The 15,674-nt window shown below is 40.4% G+C and overlaps 1 protein-coding gene across 7 annotated transcripts in view; it reads right to left on the reverse strand.

Annotated features, from left to right (window-relative positions):
• Akap9 (A-kinase anchoring protein 9) overlaps positions 1-15,674 on the reverse strand; it is a 131,973-nt gene that overhangs the window by 61,941 nt on the left and 54,358 nt on the right. For 6 of the 7 annotated variants that reach the window (XM_038315468.1, XM_038315466.1, XM_038315465.1 and 3 more), the window contains 5 exons: positions 13,588-13,941; positions 11,899-12,096; positions 11,272-11,301; positions 9,056-9,148; positions 1,032-1,385 (listed from right to left, as the gene is read on the reverse strand). The exons of the other annotated variant lie outside the window; for it this stretch is intronic. In XM_038315468.1, coding sequence (XP_038171396.1) covers positions 1,032-1,385; positions 9,056-9,148; positions 11,272-11,301; positions 11,899-12,096; positions 13,588-13,941 — 1,029 coding nt within the window. The remainder of the gene's footprint in view (positions 1-1,031; positions 1,386-9,055; positions 9,149-11,271; positions 11,302-11,898; positions 12,097-13,587; positions 13,942-15,674) is intronic. 7 annotated transcript variants of the gene reach the window in all.

Raw genomic sequence — 15,674 nt, forward strand, 5'->3', positions numbered from 1 at the left:
AGATTCTTTTTAATCTTAAAGCTGTACTTATGAAACAGGAGATTCATTTATTAAATCTACATTACACAGCGGCTATAGAGCATTTCCGAGAATGTCTTCCTAAGACGCTATCATATATTGGCCCTCTGACTCAGAACACGTCCGCTTGCTAGTTGGATCCATGAGCATCCTTGAAGAAACAGCAACTAATGAGATGGCAGCTTTATTGATCTTCTCCTCAGTAAAGAAACGATCTTGGACCTTAATAATAAATTTGACTTCAAATAATTTTAGGGGAAGTAGGATTTATTTCTGTCCATTAAGACAGCAAACTGTTGAGGAAACAGGTCTATTTGTGAGTACACAAAGTAAAAGACAATTAGGACCTAGACAGCAAAATGTTTTAAATTATTTTCTTACACTGTTGACTATTTCCTTACATGTTCTTATATGTAATGGAGCAAATATTTCAGTCATAGATATTGTCACATTACAGGACAATCTTTAACTGAAACAAAGTTAAGACAGTTGTAACTTATGGTTTGTATTGTTTAAAAATTCAGTACAGTGCTTTTATTACATGACTCTGTGAGTGTGTTTGATAGAGAGAGGGAGAGAGGGAGGAAGAGCGAGAGAGAGAGCGAGAGACAGAGAGAGAGAGAGAGAAAGAGAGAGAGAGAGAGAGAGAGAGAGAGAGAGAGAGAGAGAGAAACACGCATGCACATGAGCACATAGCACAGGACAACTGTCCTGTCCATACACCAGGTGAGTCTCGGGGATTAAACTCAGTGTATTAGGTTTGGGGACTGAGCCACCTCACTGCTATGTGCAATGTCTGTGGGGCGAATAGACTTGCTCATTTCATAGGACTAACGTCATTTAACTATATGCTTTATCATTACTAAACTACAACAATGTGAGGACTACTCAACCTGGACTCCACACTCTTTGTCCCAAAACAACACTACTGATAATGGATTAATAGTGAAGAAACCACATATGCTTTTATGAACTTTGTGCATTTTAAAACATATCCTAGAAGCCATACTTACACTTTGTAGAACAGTGATTGTTTCATCTTTGGAAAGTAGATTCTGTGAAATAGTCAGCCCCTGGTCCTTTAACTTTAGGGATTCATCTTCAAGATTCTCATGATTACACAGAGGAACTTCTTTCTTATGTTCTTCTAATTCATTGCTAAGTGGTTTAAATTGTCCTTTCAAATTCCTGTCGATCCCCAGAGGACTCTGTGGATCAAGCTGAGCCTGTGAAGTGATGTCACTGAAAGGGTGTTCTTGCGAACACGGAGTGCATGCTTGCTCTGACTGTGGAGAGTGTGCTTTACCCTGGGATAGTCTAGTGAGCTCTGTCTGCTGAGCAAATGCTATGCTCATCGACACGATGACCTAAAGGAATGAAGGAGACAAACAAAAAGATCAATTCAACTCAATTCTTAAACAGCAGGTGGAAGTGAAAAAGCTCATTATTACTTAAGAGTATATAGATTTTAAAAAGCCCATCCTCAACCCAAATCAGTACTGCTTGGGTAGCCAAGAGCCTGAGACTAGAAAGCCCAGGGACCCAGGGTAAAACAAAACACTGCTCTTCTAAAACCAAAACAACAACTACAAAATAAAAAAAAACACCAAACAAACAAACAACCGTGAAAGCAACAAAACGACGCCTAGAAACTCTGCTGTACTCATGTATCAGTGCCTTCTCAGTGGTCATCAGAGAAGCTCCCTCCACAAGCAGATGGGAACAGATATAGAGACCCACAGCCAGACAACTGAAACACTCAGCTCTAATGAGATGTCTCTCAAATCCCTCCCCTCAGAACTCAGGGAACTATGATAAAGAGGAGGAAGAAAAGATGGAAGAGCCAGAGGGTACTGAGGAGGCCACAAGAAATAAAAGAAAAAGCCCTTCTCAATCAACATGAACAAAGCTCACATGAACCTACAGAGCCTGAAGCAGGTCCTTTGCCTCTCTATACTATGGCTTCTAGTTTAGTGTACTTTACAGGACTCCTGAGTGTGTGAGTGAGAGCACCTTTCTGATTATTGTGCCTCTCTTGGTTCGTTTTCTTGTTTGATTGTTCTGTCCCATTTCATGTATTAGGTTATGTCTTATCTTACTATATTTTATTATGTTTGGTTGTTATCTCTTAGAAGCCTGTTCTATTCTAAGGAGAGACAGAACGGGAGTGGTTTTGATGGAAGCAGCTGGGAGGAGTAGAGGGAGAACAAACCATAATCAAGATAAATTATGTAAGAAAAAAAATCTATTTGCAATAAAAAGAAAAAGCCTGGTCTTGTGCTTTTGAGTGACAAGAAATCCTAGAATAAAGTCATGGATAGATTATACAATGAACTGAATGTCCACATAATTAATGTACAGGAACTCCAAAATTTAAAAAGAAAATAAGTAAAAACGGAGTCTAACAAACAAGAGCAATAAGTGTTCAGTTAAAAAACACAAAACTAGATAATAAAGTTTTAATATTTCTTTTTTCCAAGAAAGTTTGCTATAACTTTCAGTAAATATTTTTCACAGCTTTTTTCTTCCTCTTTGCATAGAGATATGGACAGATGCAGGTAAAAAATTGCCTATAAAAATCAATCATACTCTACAGTATAACTTGGCCATAGCCTAGCCTGAGAAAATACATTTCTAGGTCAAGAACAGATTTGTTATACATTATTTAAATCAATGTCTATTAGTAAATACTTAAAGATTGGTCTTCACTATCATACTTTTTTGAATAATTCTATATGTACTTGAGACCTACTTTGTAGCACAAACTGGCCAGGAAGCAGTAATCCTGCCTCAGTCTTCCACAGCTTTGGGATTACAGAAGAACACCACTGCACCTCACATGGCTCCATTATGCTATTTTAAGCAGCTTACGATGGAGTCTTTGTAATTATATTACCATCCACATCCTTTCTCACTACCCTGCAAGAAACTCTGTCAGCGGGCTACCTGGTTTTATGGTAAGGAGGATTAATTACATACATGGTTCTGACTTTCCACTACAATTAAGACCCTGAATCGCTGTCTATTTCCCCTAGCACAGGTACATACAAATTCTGACAAGGCCTTAAGCCTCTCAGAACCAAATGCTTCAATAGTTTTATATCAAGTTCTATGTCCACAGGGCATCTGCAGTTAGGACAGATGGCTGTCATGAACTCTGGGCGAGATTATGCCTGGAGTCCGACGTTTAGCTTTCGAAAACTGTGGTCTAGCCCACACAGATTAAACTGTGATTTAATCTGTCTTGAACTTGGTTCTAACTAGCCTACGCCTTTCCATATGCTGTGTTCTCCTGAGGTGAGTGTTGTGTTTTGATAGAAATAATGCTGTAATAGCGCCACCAAGAACAACAGAAACACCTTCAATCAGTTCTTAAAAACCTGTATTATTTCATTCACTGATCAGTCTAAGACATAAGGTAGACACTGCTAATGTTTCAATATAATGAGTAAGGAAACTAAGAAAGAAATGAGAACACAAAACAAGACTACATGATGTGACCCTAAAACACAAATACATGATGGAAGGTGGGTTTGAGCTCTGCATTCTTCAGCTCCTCTCCTAAGAGTTAACATCACACCTCACCATGATTTTCATATCTGAATAGTCCTGTCTAGCAGTCAAACTCTATTACTCACTTGAAGAATATTGTGGTATCACAACCACTCGCCCAGAAAATTTGAGTACAAAGATCACAAACAATATCAAGGTCATATCTAATCAATATTAGATCAGTGATTTGAATCAAATTATGTTCAACTACAGATAGAACAAGCCCTTTAAACACACATTATGCTGCTTCTGTCCCAACAATCCCCTGACTCCTTCACCTACCAAAATAGCCCCTTAGGTGGCTATGTTCCCCAAGAACGAAAGAATTTAGTGATGTTCTAGGCAGTCCTCTGGAACATATGCCATTACAGTAAGATGTGAAAAGAGAAAAGGATTAGTTGAATAATACTTTTTTTTTTCGGTCAGCAGTATTTGGTTTAGCCTAGGTCTCTGGGCCAGCTTGCTTCTAGTTCTGGCACTCCAGACAGCATCAGGGGTGAGCTTCCTCTCATGGTTGGTCTCAGACTGGACCAGTCGTTGGTTGGCTACACCCACTATACTCATAATGTGTGCCTAGCCCAATGGTCATCACAGAGACTTCACCTAGCTACAATGGAAGCAGATGCAGAGACACACAGTCAATCACTAGGGGAATACTGTGAAAGATGGGGATATAGGATTGTAGGAGTGAGAGGGGTCAGGACACTGCCAAGACAACCCACAGAATCAACTACGTGGGCTCAAAGGCACTCACAGAGACTGAATCAAGAACCAGGGTGCCTGCATGAGACTGACATAGGCTCGCTGCATATATGTCTACAGTTGTTTAGCTTTGTCATCTTGTGAGACTCCTAACAGTGGAAGTAAGACCTTTCTCTGACTCTGTTGCCTGCTTTTGAGACCGTTTCCTCCTACTGGATTGCCTCCTCCAGCCTTAATGGGAGAGGAGGGGCCTAGTCTCACTGCAATTTAATATGCCATGGCTGGTAGACATCTATGGGGACCTACCCTATTCTGAAGAGAAATAGAGAAGGAGAGGATGGGTGCAGGGTTGGGGGGAGGCAGAGGACTGGGAGGAGGGAGAGGAAACCATGGTTCTATCGAAATGTAAAATCAAAAGAAATAAATAAAAATAAGAATAATACAATGCAGCAAAACATTGGCAGCATTTTCTAACTAATGGTCAAGACTTTCAAAGTAGCTTTTGCTTTAATCCTCTGAATTGAATCTGGCCACAGTCTTTCTCCACATTAAGAAGAGAACACTGAAATAAGGTTTATAAATGTAAAAAAGAAGTCAAGAGGCTGGGTGATGGTTTACACACCTTTAATCCCACCACTCAGAAGGGAAAGGCTGCCAGATCTCTGAGTATGAGGCCAGCCAGGTCTACAGAGCAAATTCCAGAACAGGCAGGGCTACATGGAGAAACGATGTCTCAAAAAATTGATTTATCAATTATTAATTAGTAATTTAAAAATACATTTCTAAAAAGAGAAAAAAGAAGCAATGATATGGGCTGGCAAGTGCTTACCCAGTGGGATCGAAACCCTGCGCTCATTTCATTTCATAAGATCACATGAACTGAGCATGTGTCACATGCCTCTCATTTCATAAGATCACATGAACTGAAAATGTGTCACAGCCTTTCGTTTCATAAGATCACATGAACAGAGCATATGCCACATACATGCCTCTCATTTCAGTAATCAGGAGGTAGAGACAAGAGGATCAGAAATGCAGTCATCTCTGTTGAGTTGTGATTTAACACACGGGCCTACTAAAAAAACAACAAAAAAGAGTCCCAAGACAAAAGCAAAGAAACAAGGAGCTATGCATGGCAGGTGAAAAGCTGACTGTCTTTCTCACCACTGCTCCTAGACAATGATGGAAATGTTTCATATAATGACTGTGAACATTTACAGGAGACAGCACAGCAAAGATTCAACAAGCACAATGGACGGAAAGGTCCCCAAGACCTTAGCAGAGCCAAGAAGAGACACGGAAGATCAGAATGCTAATGCCAAAGGTCTGACATTAAACAACCGTCAACTTCAATAGTCAAGAGCCATCTTCATGGAAAAAGGAAAATCAAATTTTAAAGTTTAAGCGTATTCCCAATAGGGGATCAGAAAAATAACTTCAAAACATTATCTTTCAAAAAGCAGGACAATGATCCAAAAATGAAATGAAAGCTAAAAACGCAAGAAAAGGTGAGAGAATTAAGAGAACTAGAACAATTTACAGAGCTGGAGTGTAGTCGGTAGTCACTCAGCATGCTTCACCTCCACCACATTCAACATACACAGCAAGTTTAAAAACAAACAAAATACAATATACTTCAGAAGAAACTGTCCATGTGTATTAGACTGCTCTTCCTGGCCTAATAGGAGATCTGTGACTAACAGACCCGACAGAGACAAAACGAAGAAGGAACCAAGTCTTTGAACGCTTAATTCCAGAGTTAAGTTCAGTACTGCTTGACTCTAACTGGTTGAGTAAACCACCACAGTGGCCAAGTCTGTGACAAAAGTTGTGTACATCATGGAACGTATGGAAGCAGAGACAGGCAATGCACACACTGGGTTGGCTTTCTCCTTTTCACTTCTTACTCTGTCCAGGCTTCCTATAAGACTATATCCAGAGTCTCTGCAGTCACTCATATCTGGTGACATCCTCAGACACACCAACCTACTGGGTGATTCTAAATCTAAACAATCTGACAATGAAGATAAATATAAATGCTGATATAAGAAAGTAATCATGGATTTTACACTGTGAACAAGAAACAGTAGGCACAGACTTGGGATTCCTTCTAGGCAACATCCACTAAGTTCGCTGCATCCTCTCTTTCCAGCTGATTACAGCTGAGAACTTTATGTGCCAACTGGTCTGCAGGAGCGTTTTATGCAGTTGCTCATTTGATCCCCACAAGAATTTCTGTGATCTTCCCTTTACACTGAGAAAACTGACAACAGTAATTTAAGTAACTTTTCCAAGCTCACAGATTTGAAGTATAACATATCCAATAGCAAATCTCATGTTAACTTTGACACCCTTATATAATATTCTAATTGAGAATCTTTGTAAGTACTAAAAGCAAGAGAAGACTTGCATTACCATAAGAATCACACAATGCTTGCTTGACACTCATAAACCTTGAGTAACTTTTCACCAGGATCTCCAAGAACCATTTATTCCACTCACACAATAAATAAGAGTCTTCATTTAGAGTGTAACTATATCCCTGATTCTTCATCTAACACTAGCATCTAATGTATTTTCTTTACATTTTATCAATTGTCTTTCTTTTACAAATACATATTTACCACTTAGATTGTTATTTTGGAATAGGAAGTTATTTTTAAAAAGGAGTAAATAACTTGTAATTCAATGATTCCAATTCTAAAATGCAAATGAATATATGGATTTTGAAAGAAAATACTAAGATAAAAGAATGGGACTCCTTAAATTAAGATATATGCTTCCCTGCTCCCATATCCACCCTTCCTATATACCGAGCATCCCATTCCTCCGAGCTCCCCCCATTCTCCCCTTCACATTTTTCTCTCCCCATCTTCCCTTGGCCCAGTCTCGCCCACCCCTCAAGTTCCCAATTTTGCCTGGCGATCGTGTCTACTTCCAATATCCAGGAGGATTACTATATCTTTTTTTGGGAGTTCACCTTCTTATATCTTCTCAAGGATCCCAAATTTGTCAAGAGACTTGACCCTAGAGGGGTTCCCAGGTTTCCAGGGAGACGCCCCCAGTTAGTTCCTTGGGCAGCTGAGGAGAGGGAGCCTGAAAAGGCCAGTTCCTATAGCCATACTGATGAATTTCTTGCATATCACCATAGAACCTCCACCTGACGATAGATGAAGAAAATGACAGAGCCCCACATTGGAGCACCGGACTGAGCTCCCAAGGTCCTGATGAGGAGCAGAAGGAGGGAGAACATGAGAAAGAAAGTCAGGACCGTGAGGGAACCTCCAGCTGGCGACAGATGGGGAAGGTGACTGAGCCCCACATTGGAGCACTGGACTGAGCTCCCAAGGTCCTGATGAGGAGCAGAAGGAGCGAGAACATGAGGGAGAAAGTCAGGAATGTGAGGGGTGCGTTCACTCATGGAGACGGTGGGACATCTTTATCCATGGGATAAAGGGAGATCACCAACTTCAGTTGGAATGGGACTGATGGATCATGCGACCAAACCCGTCTCTCTGAATGTGGCCAACAGCGGGGGCTGACTGAGAAGCAAAGGACATTGGCGCTGGGCTCTGATTCTTCTGCATGGACGGGCTCTGTGGGAGCCTTCTCAGCTTGGTCGATCACCTTCCTGGACCTGGGGGGAGTTGGGAGGACCTTGGACTTAGCATAGAGTGGGGAACCCTGATGGCTCCTTGGCCTTGAGAGGGAGGGAGGGGAGGTATGGGTGGAGGGAAGGGGAGGGAAGGGGGAGAAGGAGGGGCGGGAAGGGGGAGGAGGAGCGGAGGGAGGGGGAGGAGGAGGGAAGGAGATGGAAATTTTTAAATATAAAAAAAAAATAAACCATGAGAAAGAAAAAAAAAGAAAAAAAAGAATGGGACTATAATGTAGTCTAGTGTGGTGAATATTTGAGTCTAAATGATGGGCTCTGAGCACAATAACTTAAGATTCAAAGACAAGCAAACATAACATTGATCTAACTCCTTCCAGGAGACAAGTTCAGAGGCAATCTTCTCTCAGCATCTCAAGTTGTAACTGCTTTGAGTGGAGATATATAAAAAGAATCAACAACCTTCTTTCCTGACTTTAACCAATTTTTAAATCTATTTATTTATCCATCCATTCATTCATTTGTTTCTTTTGGTTTTAGAGACAGCTTTTCTCTATAGCTTTGAAGACTGGCCTATAATTGTCTCTTGTAGACCAGGCTGGCCTCTAATTCACAGAGATAGGCCTGACTCTGAATCCCCAGATCTAGAATTAAAGGTGAGCGCTACCACCCAGCTTGAAGCATTTTTAAAGAAGGCCAAGTTCCTTTATAAGGATGGGTAAGACCAGTAATAGCCACAGAATGTACCACTTAAAACCTATTCTTGTCCCAGGTGTGATAGTGCACACCTGTAATTGCTGGGAGGATGAGTTTTAGGCTGGCCTGGGTTAAATAGTAAGAACTTGTCAAGGGAGAGAGAGAGAGAGAGAGAGAGAGAGAGAGAGAGAGAGAGAGAGAGAGAGAGAGAGAGAGAGAGAGAGAGGGAGGGAGAAACTGTTAGAGAGCTAGAGAGAGAACAGAAAGAGAGGGAAAGAGAAAGAGAGAAGGAGATAGAGGGAGAGAGATAAAGGCAAAATCTTAAATATTTTTAATTGATACGATGATCTGACAATGTACGAATAAATTATATAGGAATCTTATTGCTCAAAATGTATTACATACCACTAATAAAGTCTGCCTGATGAAGGCTCAGAGGGAACAGAGACCACGTTCCACATCAACGATAAAACCTACCTTACCAATTTCTTCTTCCAATCGTTCTTGATATTGTTTCTCCATCACCATGGATATATCTCTTTCTTGCCTCCCTTCAAATCCATCAGAACACTAAACGAAAAAGGAAAACATGACATATTCATTTGTACAAATTGTATTACCACCTACTTATATGCTCTTAATCTCAAAATGTTTCTAAAATATCATCTTACCAAACTTCTGCATACTTTTAAACAAAAATCAAATTTCAGCTGTTTTTAATTAAAAACATCAATTCTAATAATTCTAATAAAATATACTTGCTACTGTGAATAGGAAAAAAGACATTTATACTTATAATAAGCTATTCTAAGACAAATTAAGGGTACTTAAAATAAGATTACGCTTCCTTTAAGTTAAAGGTCAAGTTGGGATCACTATTCTTGGTTAATATTTTTTCTTCTTCTTTGTAGTTAGTTATATGATCCAATTTTCCACAAATACAAGGAAAGTTTGTCAGCACACCAAACATAGGCATTTCCTGAAATGTAGAGACATTCATAGCATCGAAGTATTTCATATGTGAATTTCTTTTTTAATGGGTCAGTTTTGTTTTAATGTGCTGTTTTACATTTATTCATTTTGTGACTATGTGTGTACACATGTATGTCACTGTAGGCACGTTAAAGTCAAAAGTTCAACAGGTGGGGTTATATTTTCTTCTTCTACTATGTGTTTTCTGGAGATCAAACTCGGGTCTTTGGCAGGTGCCTCAGCCTGCTGAGCCATCTACTAGTCCTTATGGGTCATCTCAGGCATTGCTGTCTCTGGCTCAGGATACTAGTCTATGGAGCGCAGAAGTTCATGTCAGGTGGGCTTGGCCTTTTCTTGCCTCTGCTGCTGTTCTGCCCAAGACTTTAGAGCTGTTATGATCTTCCCTATTGACTCATTCACATAGGTATCAAACCAGCTCTCTAAAGCTGGAGCCAGAAGGAAGTGGAAGAACTTAAGTGGTGTTGCATGATCACAGTGGGACACAATGCCCTGGTTGTCTGACGCAGAAGTAAAGTCAGTGGATCTGGGCCATAATCAGCAGTGTTCCCATGATGCTCATCTCACATATGAGCTACTCTGTCACTCAATCCAGGACAGCAACATGATCAAGATGTTCTCCTAACACCAAGTATTCAGTGAGGAGGGTCCAAACAGCCACACACTCAAGTCAAGGTGTTTGTCAGCATCTGCAATGTCCCCAGTTCCCGCGATGTTCAGTCTACAGCATCTTTGGGCAGCATAGACCAACATTCACCTTTTCCTCCTGAGACTCAGGCACCTCACATTTGCTTTGAGTTTTAGACTTCAAACATGGGGGCTTTTAGGTCTATCACCATGAAAGAACTTCTAGGCCACGTCCACAGGGGTGGAGGGTGGTCTGGAAATGGGTTCTGGGTCCCACACAGGTTTGCTCTAGCTTCTTTGGAACCTGGGGCTTATGGAACTGTCAGTGCTCCTTGGTCTCTAGGTGCTGGCTAGGGTCCTTGTCCTCCCCTTCAGAGATGGACTTGAGAGGCACTGGCAGCAGGCACAAAGGTCTCCACTTTCCCATACCACCTCAATTCTTCCTCTTGGCCTGCCATTTGTCTTTCTTGCAAGAGAAACCCTGCTATGCCTGGGGGCAGCCTCCATCTCACTCACAGGACAACAATCCATGCCCACTTATGTAAATTTCTTTCAAACAAATAATTCATGTGGAGTGCAAGAGGATGCAGAAGGTAGTTATGATTCTGTCCTTGATGCACAGAATGAGAGAGCAATGATCGTTATCGTCTCAGAATGCAGATGAAGAACAGAGCTCTGCTGCAGATTGGGAAATCATGCACTATGCAAAAAGCTTTTATAGAAGGTATGACACCTGCCAGATGAGGACCCATCCAGCAGCACCATGACCTGGGATTTCAGGAATTCCTGAACACTGGACAAAAGATAGCCTGTCCTGCTTCCTACAGCAGTAAGATCAGGGCACTGGAACTGATTTCATATGTGTGTGTGTGTGTGTGTGTGTTTGTGTGTAATGTTACAATAAGAAAGAAAAAGGCCATCAATTTGAGAGTGGGAAGGGAGGGCACACGGGGTACACCCAAGGAGAGAAAGGAACAGAACAGATGATGCAATCAATTATCACTATACTAAAATCAAATGAAAAATTCAAGACAAAATTTAAATTGATAACAAAATTGGATAAAAAAAATACTTACATTTATATTCTCTTTCTCAGCGTTTCTATGCTGTGAAAATAAGGCAAATTTCTTTAAATATTTTAAATATTTTGTCTTAGTAAATAGTTACCAAAGACATTGAAAAAATGACAACAAGAAAAATAATGGTATGTAAATGTAAGAATATAGCTTCCGAACACCAAAGAATTTTTAAGTTTAGTCGAAAAAGGGTTAAGAGTGCTGCATTTTTATAAATCACCAAGAAATGTTTCCCTAGACAAAGTTCCAGAAGCATGCTACCCAGATTTACGTTGATTAGCGAGGTGGATTACAGACAGACAGATGTGCGCCTGTGACTGCTAACTGCCGGATTCTCAGAGGTAACCTGACTATGGGTGAGAGCTGCATTAGCACGCACCTAAGCGCAGACTGCCCAAGCTGACGAGGCATCTGCTGCACGTCCTTTATATGTCCGATGGCATGACAATGAACTCTACAGACAGAGTCAGACATGCCTGTAGGCTGTGGACTGTTGGCTACGGGGTAACTCTGCTGCTAAACACTCCTAATTATTTTCAGATCTGGCAAAACAACTTTGAAGTTTTAAAAACGGTTACATAAAGACAGTTATTTTAGTTGGGGAGAAAAGGGATTCTCAGAGCCAACCTCGGCTAACTGCTCATTGAGCCTCTTAATCTCCTCTCGTAGCTGCTCCTGGTCTTCTCGTTGTCTCTCCATCTGTTGCACGTGAGCCTGTCTCATCAGTTCTGTTGCCTGCTGGTGTTCTTCATACTGGCGTACAAGTTCTTGACGCATATCTTCCAACTGTCTAGAAGTCTCCATATCTGATACTTCATCATGAATCTTTATCAGTAGAAACAAATAGTTCAGCCACACACGAACTGTGAAAATTTGCCACTACTGACATTTTCTATCAATCTGAAAGCATTTCTACTGAATACATAGGACACCTGAATTTTTATCTTATTATAAAATAAAGCCTAAATTGTTCTTAAAAATGTATTCGTATTCCTTTTAACGAGAATTCAACAATGATATTAAGTTAACTACCATAACCTGTTATTTTCCAGGAGGAGGGAAATACCTATCAGTTAGTTTACCTAAACTATAATTGTAAAGGAGAAAAATAAGAGATATAAGATATATGACAGGCTCTAAAGCTACAGAGAAACCCTGTCTCGAAAAACCAAAAAAAAAAAAAAAAAAAAAAAAAAAAAAGATATTCAGTATTTCCTCTACTTTTAATGAAGCCAGGACTCCATTATTCTTCTTGACATGTTGTGCGGGGAAATGAAGATTCTTTTTAATCTTAAAGCTGTACTTATGAAACAGGAGATTCATTTATTAAATCTACATTACACAGCGGCTATAGAGCATTTCCGAGAATGTCTTCCTAAGACGCTATCATATATTGGCCCTCTGACTCAGAACACGTCCGCTTGCTAGTGGATCCATGAGCATCCTTGAAGAAACAGCAACTAATGAGATGGCAGCTTTATTGATCTTCTCCTCAGTAAAGAAACGATCTTGGACCTTAATAATAAATTTGACTTCAAATAATTTTAGGGGAAGTAGGATTTATTTCTGTCCATTAAGACAGCAAACTGTTGAGGAAACAGGTCTATTTGTGAGTACACAAAGTAAAAGACAATTAGGACCTAGACAGCAAAATGTTTTAAATTATTTTCTTACACTGGTGACTATTTCCTTACATGTTCTTATATGTAACGGAGCAAATATTTCAGTCATAGATATTGTCCCATTACAGGACAATCTTTAACTGAAACAAAGTTAAGACAGTTGTAACTTATGGTTTGTATTGTTTAAAAATTCAGTACAGTGCTTTTATTACATGACTCTGTGAGTGTGTTTGATAGAGAGAGGGAGAGAGGGAGGAAGAGCGAGAGAGAGAGCGAGAGACAGACAGAGAGAGAGAGAGAAAGAGAGAGAGAGAGAGAGAGAGAGAGAGAGAGAGAGAGAGAGAGAGAGAGAAACACGCATGCACATGAGCACATAGCACAGGACAACTGTCCTGTCCATACACCAGGTGAGTCTCGGGGATTAAACTCAGTGTATTAGGTTTGGGGACTGAGCCACCTCACTGCTATGTGCAATGTCTGTGGGGCGAATAGACTTGCTCATTTCATAGGACTAACGTCATTTAACTATATGCTTTATCATTACTAAACTACAACAATGTGAGGACTACTCAACCTGGACTCCACACTCTTTGTCCCAAAACAACACTACTGATAATGGATTAATAGTGAAGAAACCACATATGCTTTTATGAACTTTGTGCATTTTAAAACATATCCTAGAAGCCATACTTACACTTTGTAGAACAGTGATTGTTTCATCTTTGGAAAGTAGATTCTGTGAAATAGTCAGCCCCTGGTCCTTTAACTTTAGGGATTCATCTTCAAGATTCTCATGATTACACAGAGGAACTTCTTTCTTATGTTCTTCTAATTCATTGCTAAGTGGTTTAAATTGTCCTTTCAAATTCCTGTCGATCCCCAGAGGACTCTGTGGATCAAGCTGAGCCTGTGAAGTGATGTCACTGAAAGGGTGTTCTTGCGAACACGGAGTGCATGCTTGCTCTGACTGTGGAGAGTGTGCTTTACCCTGGGATAGTCTAGTGAGCTCTGTCTGCTGAGCAAATGCTATGCTCATCGACACGATGACCTAAAGGAATGAAGGAGACAACAAAAAGATCAATTCAACTCAATTCTTAAACAGCAGGTGGAAGTGAAAAAGCTCATTATTACTTAAGAGTATATAGATTTTAAAAAGCCCATCCTCAACCCAAATCAGTACTGCTTGGGTAGCCAAGAGCCTGAGACTAGAAAGCCCAGGGACCCAGGGTAAAACAAAACACTGCTCTTCTAAAACCAAAACAACAACTACAAAATAAAAAAAAACACCAAACAAACAAACAACTGTGAAAGCAACAAAACGACGCCTAGAAACTCTGCTGTACTCATGTATCAGTGCCTTCTCAGTGGTCTTCAGAGAAGCTCCCTCCACAAGCAGATGGGAACAGATATAGAGACCCACAGCCAGACAACTGAAACACTCAGCTCTAATGAGATGTCTCTCAAATCCCTCCCCTCAGAACTCAGGGAACTATGATAAAGAGGAGGAAGAAAAGATGGAAGAGCCAGAGGGTACTGAGGAGGCCACAAGAAATAAAAGAAAAAGCCCTTCTCAATCAACATGAACAAAGCTCACATGAACCTACAGAGCCTGAAGCAGGTCCTTTGCCTCTCTATACTATGGCTTCTAGTTTAGTGTACTTTACAGGACTCCTGAGTGTGTGAGTGAGAGCACCTTTCTGATTATTGTGCCTCTCTTGGTTCGTTTTCTTGTTTGATTGTTCTGTCCAATTTCATGTATTAGGTTATATCTTATCTTACTATATTTTATTATGTTTGGTTGTTATCTCTTAGAAGCCTGTTCTATTCTAAGGAGAGACAGAACGGGAGTGGTTTTGATGGAAGGGGAGGTGGTGAGCAGCTGGGAGGAGTAGAGGGAGAGCAAACCATAATCAAGATAAATTATGTAAGAAAAAAAAATCTATTTGCAATAAAAAGAAAAAGCCTGGTCTTGTGCTTCTGAGTGACAAGAAATCCTAGAATAAAGTCATGGATAGATTATACAATGAACTGAATGTCCACATGATTAATGTACAGGAACTCCAAAATTTAAAAATAAATAAAAAAGGATTCTAACAAACAAAAGCAAGAAGTGTTCTGTTAAAAAACACAAAACTAGATCCAGCATGGTGAGTGAGTGGCAGTCCAGCCAGATGGTCCCGGGGAACAAAATCCAGGCCCCCACCAATTCCCTAAACTTTTCTGGCTATCCAGCAGGGCATGCTCCCAGCTTCTAGCTTTTTTTTACCCCCTTCTCCCTTGCCCCCAAGCACTCCTTTTCATCTCTGGGGTCCTTAGATCCCCCAGCACAGCCTGCTTAAAGGCGATGGGGACCTAAGAGAAGGCAGACATAGAAAAACTCCCAAGTACACAGTCATTCACTGCAAAGATTGGACCAAGATGCCAAGACTCTCCTGGAAACATTTGAAGGAAGAGATGGGCAGGCGCCAATGCAAGAATTCCTCCAACAACCTCAAAAGTAACATGATAACACTAGAATCCAGTGAACATGTAACAGGAGGACTTGAACACCCTAACGCAGAAGAAGTAGAAGAAATCGACTTTAAACATAACCTTATGAAAATGATGGAAGCCCTTAAACAGGAAGTGAAAAACTCCCTTAAAGAAATGGAAGAGAAGACAAATAAAAAGTCAGAAGAAATTAATAAATCCCTCAAAGATACCCAAGAAAGCCAAGAAAAAGCAATCAAACAGGTAAAGGAAACAGTTCAAGACTTGAAGACCTAAATGAAGTTAATAAAA

The sequence above is a fragment of the Arvicola amphibius genome, chromosome 18 (genome assembly GCF_903992535.2).
Source record: "Arvicola amphibius chromosome 18, mArvAmp1.2, whole genome shotgun sequence".
Lineage (NCBI taxonomy): Eukaryota > Metazoa > Chordata > Mammalia > Rodentia > Cricetidae > Arvicola > Arvicola amphibius.